General features: G+C 45.6%; 2 protein-coding genes across 2 annotated transcripts; one reads left to right on the top strand and one right to left on the bottom strand.

The window, feature by feature from the left end:
• Window positions 1-365: 365 nt before the first annotated feature.
• On the bottom strand, window positions 366-606 carry Pmar_PMAR007070 (hypothetical protein; the record flags this gene model as incomplete). Its single annotated transcript, XM_002778232.1, has 1 exon — window positions 366-606. A coding segment is annotated over one exon (241 nt), but the record flags the coding sequence as incomplete, so codon positions are not given.
• Window positions 607-1,579: 973 nt separating this feature from the next.
• Window positions 1,580-1,987, top strand: Pmar_PMAR007069 (hypothetical protein; the record flags this gene model as incomplete). Its single annotated transcript, XM_002778231.1, has 1 exon — window positions 1,580-1,987. The coding sequence occupies one exon, from the start codon at window positions 1,580-1,582 to the stop codon at window positions 1,985-1,987; it is 408 nt and encodes a 135-aa protein (XP_002778277.1).
• Between the last annotated feature and the right edge of the window lie 5,510 nt (window positions 1,988-7,497).

Raw genomic sequence — 7,497 nt, 5'->3', positions numbered from 1 at the left:
CCGTAGTTCGGAGCGAACACGGGCCAAATAACCTTTCTGTTGTGGATCTGTCTTAGGATCACCAGGCCGGACCATAAGAACAGCTTGGTATGCGTCACCCGAAACGGATAGGCGCAAAAGCAAAGCTTGATCATGATAGTTGAGATTAAACCCGTCTGGCCCTGCAATCATGTCAAGCTTATCAAGCCACTCTTAAACATCTTCTTTTGGAGTACCAGAGAATTTAACTGCATTCTTACGGAGTTCAGACATCCGTTGGCCTTGCCGCCGATCACTCCTAAGGGTTGATTTTGGCTGGTCATCAAACGTTTGTGGTATCTTGGAGAACGAGTTTAAGTCTCGATTTCCTCTATCAAGATTCACACCAAAATTGCTTTCTTGAGTGGGCTTTTCCTGCCCCTGGTCTACCCCGGGAGCTTCTTCATCTGTCCTGGGAGTTGGATCAACGTTTTCCAACTCTCCATCAGGACGAATCTCCTCAGACACGTCCGAGGGTTCCTGAATACCATCCATACGGATGATATCGGAAAGAGTCATGTTCAGACGATCGACTGGAGTCTGGGCACCAGTTGAAAGCAACACAGACTGAACATTACTGGAGGACATAAACTGAGAGAAACTTAAGGAGATACAAGTTGTATATATTGTTAGTGAATAATGATGGCAATGTTCCTAGCGAAACGCTAGGGGACAAAATTCTTTGTGTATGCGTGCAACACAAAGGAAAACTATTTCGCTCAACGCCACGGAACGACTGTCCCAATCACTGCCGGGACCGGCTCTGGATACCGGTCTCGAACCTATTGGCAACCTATTATGTGTTCTGGCATAAACGAGCTAGTGGCACAATGGCAAAGTGTGTCATCATGTCTCCACTACTCTCCACTTGAGGTAACCATGCCATCTATGAATGTAAAAAGACACGCATAGAGAGCATGAAGAGACATTGTCTCCGAGACAGCAATGTACACGGTACTCGTGACACAAAGCAGCGACGCTAGCAAAATGGGAAATCTGAGGCCCGAACACTCAGGGTCGCAGATCAGTACTGTTCCCTCAGAGAATGTGTACCTGCTACAGAATTCTTCTGCGAGAAGAATAGTTTATGGCCTATTCATAGCGCATTATGAAGCACCTTACACTGCCTGTGTTAGGGACAAGTTCTCCATCATTGGTGATTGTACACCTCTGATCCCCGGGTTAGTCCCGTTTGTGCGGGCGTGTTGTTCTGCTCCCTTTTCCGTTTAGGAATATGCACATGCGTGCAGGTTGTTCACCGAAGCTGTCAGTCTCGGTTCGTCAAACGAACTGAGACTGACAACTCCGACGACTCCGTCTCGATTGGATAATATCTTAGTGGCTTTGTAGTTCCGCTGCCAAAAGTCAGTTTTCTCTTTTTGGGTAGAAGAACCCGCACAAGATGCCGAGCGGAATTCCACACGCAAGTTGGAAGTTCCAACTTGTGTGGGCATCTTCTATGGATTGTGGTGTTGCGTAGAACGGGCCAGAATTGTAAGTAGTATCCCTTGTATAGAATAATATTATAGGACTATTTGCTGTAGGTTTCTTGATCGAATCCATGCCCAACCGTCTTCTCCATCTCATACTCGTCGGTGTTGCCCTATCCCGCGAGCCCAATGGTTCATATTTCGTGAACAAGTCTAAACCTTATTTGGCTTTGGTGTATACATTCTCAGACGATGCTACAAAAGTGGAGATTCTTTTCAACTGTGGGGTGGGTCCCAGACCAACTAAGGCGACCTTTGCTGTCACTAAGAAGTCCGATGTGTTCTACCTCATATCACTGAACCAAAATTTGCACTGGCTCCAGTTCATTGACAGCTTTGAGAAGACATGCCCGGATTACTTACCTTTGGAAGAAGGAGACTTGTCTGAAATAAAGTACGATACTAAGTTCGACCACCCGTCTATTCACCTCAAGGGACAATGGTTGGAGCTGGCACACCGAGAGCCTCCTTCCCATTAGTTGATATTGTTTCGACAGTAGAATCCTCAGCGTACCAACCGCTTTGGTTTACCATTATTCAGACCTTGGTTGGTCGTCCAATTTGTTTTTTTATGCGAGTACGTTGAATATTTGTGAATGAGCCGTCTCACATTCTAGGAGCTATTTCATACAATACCGTGACGTCGACTCTCCGAGTGTCATAGTGATCGTAGTTATTTCACTAAGTATTGATGACGCTTCGCGGCTCATCCATCTGTAACATTTCTCTCCCGTCGTTGCTTTCGGAGTAGGTAATGCCTACTTACGAGCGGATCAATAATCTTCTCCACGCTTTACCTTATTCCCTGTATGTCTGCGTGGTTATAAGCGGATCTTTCATATACTCTTGTTTCGATTCCATCAACAGGAGGACATCAGCTGAGTGGTCAACGCTTCTCATCGTGAGTACAAGAGACAACCCTTGCATACGGTACCGTTGTTTGTGGACTTTACCTCCTTGACCTTTGGGATCGCCTTGTGTTACACCAGTTAGAGGACAACTATTGGAATTTCACTCATCCTGGAGATGGAATCGGGCCCCAAGCTCGCCACATCTACTGAGACAACTTCGATAAATACAGAAAGGAATATCCTATTTCGAATATGAGCGCTGACTGATTGTTTCATCATGTCCGTGGCTTTCGCTGTTTGGGATGTCCGGGCAATGGCTTGAGAATTGAAAAGGGTATCAACTAACGTCAACTAAGGTCCCTTTCATATTCGAATAATTCACGGGATCCATCCGTTAGGGAGAGCCCGAAGAAGTCGAGTTTTTTGAGGGCCGTTGCCAACAGCCAACGGCCCGTTGGCTAACACGGAACATGGAATGGGTAAGATAGACCTCAGCACGGCCAACTCGGACCTCGGTTAGACTCTGCTCTGGGATTTTGGCCAGCCGCAGAGAATTGCGGCACGTAGATGCTGAGGGCAAGCAAAATTATTTCTTTGGGGAGTATACGTTCTCCTTAGGAAGAAGGTTTTTACCTTTGCCCGCATTGTGCAACTAATTTGCACGTGACAACGGCGAGTGGAACGACGAGACTGATAGACAATTGACCAGTGTGGACGGAGTCACATACCAATGCAACCAGCCTCGACGATATGTGACACAATTATTCCAACAAAATACTCGAATGAACGAAGGTAGATCGAAACTTTTGGGGTGACATTATTTGAAGAGCCCAAGAGAAATACTACATCGACTTGATTTGCAGCCCAAAGGCTCGGACTAAGCCATGAAAAGCTTAAAGATAGCGCCTACAATAACCAGTACTGTGATGACTGAGTCATGTGGCGTAATGCTCAGTGGGAAACGCGATATTCGCGCTATGCAGTAGCCGTGGAATATACTTTTCACTATTGTATTTCGTATCACGGCCCGTGATTCACGGGTGAAACTCCACTGATGACATACCTCTGATCGGCATGGTGAAATCTACTCGAGGAAAGCTGAAATTTCTTTACTCATTCGCAAACCCCTCATTAGAAATTTCAGGAAATTTTTTTCAAAAACCATTTTTTTCAGAAATGGTCTTTCAAGTTGTTTTCAATGTATTCAGTGTATTCGTTCCATTGCATTAGAAGCTCGCTTCAGTCGTGAATCAGAATTAACGTATAGTACAGACGGCATACCTCAGCGTATTGAGATCACGGAAATGTAGCATACTGTCAACAGAAATGAGCTGCATTATGCATGAGAGACAGTACTTCGATGACACGTGGGCGGTGCAATACTCGCCGAGTTTCACCCGTGATATGGAAAACACTAGTGAAAAACACAGTTCACATTTCACTTCGCGTGCAAAAACGGGTGAAACTGCAATTACTCTCAAGGGGGCGGAGAGCCAAACTAAGACGCATTTTCTGTTCCGGGATTAATGATAGTGAACAACTTTTCGCTATCAATGATAGCCCATCATAGTCTCGAAAGGTTACTATTATCACATCACATTTTCATAGCAATGTTTATATTGCGATATAAGATTTTGGGATATAGCACACATTTGCATATCAAATTAACACGCACCGGAGTTCGGGTTGTGATATGAAGAACACCAGAAATCTGCTCTACTATTATACCCTATCTTTTCTCCAATATAGTAGCATAGTGATCATAAGCGAGTGATAACGAGATGTGCAGGCGATGGCAGGGTCAAGAGTGTACTGGGCCTGCAACTTAGGAGACCTTCCTCAAGAAAGGAGCGTAAGATCCTTAAGGAAGGAGCGCCTCCCTATAACTTAGGAGGCTAAGGAGCGTAAGGATTCCTCAAAATTAGGAGGCTAAGGACCTTACGTAAGATCCTTAAGGAACGAGGCTAAGGAGCTGCACGGTGCAGCCTGCACCTTAAAACACTTAGGAGTCGCTCCTTAAGGTCCTTAAGGAGATCGCCTAAGGAGCGTAAAGTTGGTCCGGCTCAACCTAACCCTGGCTTACAAAACCGAATATATCGGCAACCAGGAATCTATCCTGCGACCTTCCGATAGTCAGTAAGACATACCATCCAAGAGAACATTTTAACCGAAATCCGACAATATGTGTGAGGGTTGAACTTCCTGATTTCTCACCACCCTTGCCGAAACAAGCTTATACCTTCCAATTCAGCAGTTGTGAACGATGATACCTCAACAACAATGCAGGGTTGTGAGCCTTCTCTCTCAGTCAATCTGCCAGATGGCATGTCGACGAGATTAACGGCTTGGGCCCAGATCAACACAAGGCATTCAAGAAGATCATAATAAGTATCAATTCTACGCTTGACAACAAGAGAAACTCTGATGGGCGCTACTTCTTCATCACCGGCGATGCCGGAAGCGAGAAATCATTCCTCCTGAAGTCGGTAATCAGCGAGATGGGGAACGGTACGGCCGACCAGGTAGTATTAGCCTGGAGTGGGATGTCGGCGAAGCAAGTCGGTGGTTTGACAATCATCTCCTACTTCCGACTAGCTTTTGATGATACTGGAGTTGTTGGCGATAATGCATGCATGCGTTCGATAGCAGAACTGACGAGGAGGATGGTGAGAGGTATCAAGGGTAGTGAAGGAGGGCAGCGCCTGAAGGGTGGAGCGGTCATTTTCGTGGATGAAGTGGGAACAGTACACGCCAGTGTATTCAATGCTATATCGGAAACCATCAAGATTATCCGTCGAGGGGCGCCTTATAGCCACATGCCGTTTGGAGGCCTCCCAGTGGTTCTCTCGGGAGATCCCTGCCAATTAGGCAGGGTCTCACTCTTTGAAGCCTCATCTGGACAATATCCAGTGGATATAGTCCTGAGGAGTACCCAACACGGCCGTTCTGGGAAGCTGCCTGCTGGAGGGAAATGTGTGGATCAGCAATGTGTGAATCAAATCAGCCCAGTTCACGTGAAACACATCACGTATTTCACGCGATGTGTTTTTCACATCAGGAGTAAAACTCCAATGCGTGTATGTGTGTCATCGGCTTCATACTTTTCTAGCGATGGTTGCTCGAGCGGATCTGAAAGTGGTAGTGTTTCGGCGTCCGAGTTTGGCCTTCCGCCTGCTTGAGAGTAATTGCAGTTTCACCCGTTTTTACTCGCGAAGTGAAATGTGAACTGTGTTTTTCACTAGTGTTTCCCATATCACTGGTGAAAGTCCACGAGTACTTCACTGCCCACGTGTCACCGAAATACTGCCTCCCATGCACAGTGCAGCTCATTTCTGTTGACAGTCTGCTACGTTGTGGGATTTGATTATTGGGGTTTCACCCGTTCCGCATGAAGTGGAGTAAAACTCGTTGAAAAACGCGATGTTCGCGATATGCTGTAATCGTGAAGTATGTTTTGAACTAGTGTTTTTTATGACTAGTTATATTTTTTTTCGATGAGCTGTTGAGTTTTCGAGATGATAAGCGTGAATCGACTCATCGAAACAAAGTATGTGTACACTGAATTGTCCGTTTCGAGATGCAACACCAGTGTTGGAAAATATCAACATTTTCCACTACGTGTTGGTGACAACAATGAAAAATTCTGTAAATTATCTTCGACCTCTGTATATGTTTGGCCGAGTTCTTATATAGGCTTTTTTTTCGAAAAAAATGTTCTTTGATAAAAATTTTCTTAAATTTCTAATGATGGGTGTGCGAATGAGTAAAGAAATTTCAGCTTTCCTCGAGTAGATCTCACCATGCCGATCAGAGGTATGTCATCAGTGGGGTTTCACTCATGATACGAAATACAATAGTGAAAAATATATTCCACGGCTACTGCATAGCGCGAATATCCCATTTCCCACTGAGTATTACGCCACATGACTCAGTCATCACAGTTTTGGTTATTGTAGGCGCTTAGCGCCTGGCGCTATCTTTAAGCTATTCATGGCTTAGTCCGAGCCTCTGGGCTGTACATCGAGTCGATGTAGTACTGCCCTTGGGCTCCTCAAATAGTTTCACCCCGAAAGTTTCGATCTACCTTCGTTCATTGGAGTATTTCGTTATCGTTGAAAAGGAGTCGTCGAGTAATTGTGTCACATATCGTCGAGGCTGGTTGCGTTGGTATGTGACTCCGTCCACACTGGTCAATTGTCTATCAGTCTCGTCGTTCCATTCGCTGTTGTCACGTGCCAACTAATCGCACAATGCGGGCAAAGGTAAAAACCTTCTCCCTAAGGAGAACGTATACTCCCCAAGGGAATAATTTTGCTTGCGCTCAGCATCTACGTGCCGCAATTCTCTGCGGCTGGCCAAAATCCCAGAGCAGAGTCTAACCGAGGTCCGAGTTGGCCGTGCTGAGGTCTATCTTACCCATTCCATGTTCCGTGTTAGCCAACGGGCCGTTGGCTGTTGGCAACGGCTCTCAAAAAACTCGACTTCTTCGGGCTCTACCTAACGGATGGATCCCGTGAATTATTCGAATATGAAAGGGACCTTAGTTGACGACGTCAACTAACGTCAACTTGACGTTAGTTGATAACCTTTTCAATTCCCAAACCATTGCCCGGACTTCCCAAAGAGCGAAAGCCACGGACATGATGAAACAATCAGTCAGCGCTCATATTCGAAATATGATATTCCTTTCTGTATTTATCGAAATTGTCTCAGTAGATGTGGCGAGCTTGGGGCCCGATTCCATCACCAGGATGAGTGAAATTCCAATAGTTGTCCTCTAATTGGTGTAACACAAGGCGATCCCAAAGGTCAAGGAGGTAAAGTCCACAAACAATCGTACCGTATGCAAGGATTGTCTTTTGTACTCACGATGAGAGGCGTTGACCACTCAGCTGATGTCCTCCTGTTGATGGAATCGAAGCAAGGATCTATGAAAGATCCGCTTATAACCACGCAGACATACAGGGAATAAGGTAAAGCGTGGAGAAAATTATTGATCCGCTCGTAAGTAGGCATTACCTACTCCGAAAGCAAAGACGGGAAAGAAAGGTTTCAGATGGACGAGTCGCGAAGCGTCATCAATACTTAATGAAATAACTACGATCACTATGACACTCGAAGAGTCGACGTCACGGTAT

This window comes from Perkinsus marinus (genome assembly GCF_000006405.1).
Source record: "Perkinsus marinus ATCC 50983 genomic scaffold scf_1104296950272, whole genome shotgun sequence".
NCBI lineage: Eukaryota > Perkinsozoa > Perkinsida > Perkinsidae > Perkinsus > Perkinsus marinus.
The sequence above is the reverse complement of the archived record's forward strand: the minus strand, read 5'-3'. Positions and strand labels throughout refer to the sequence as shown.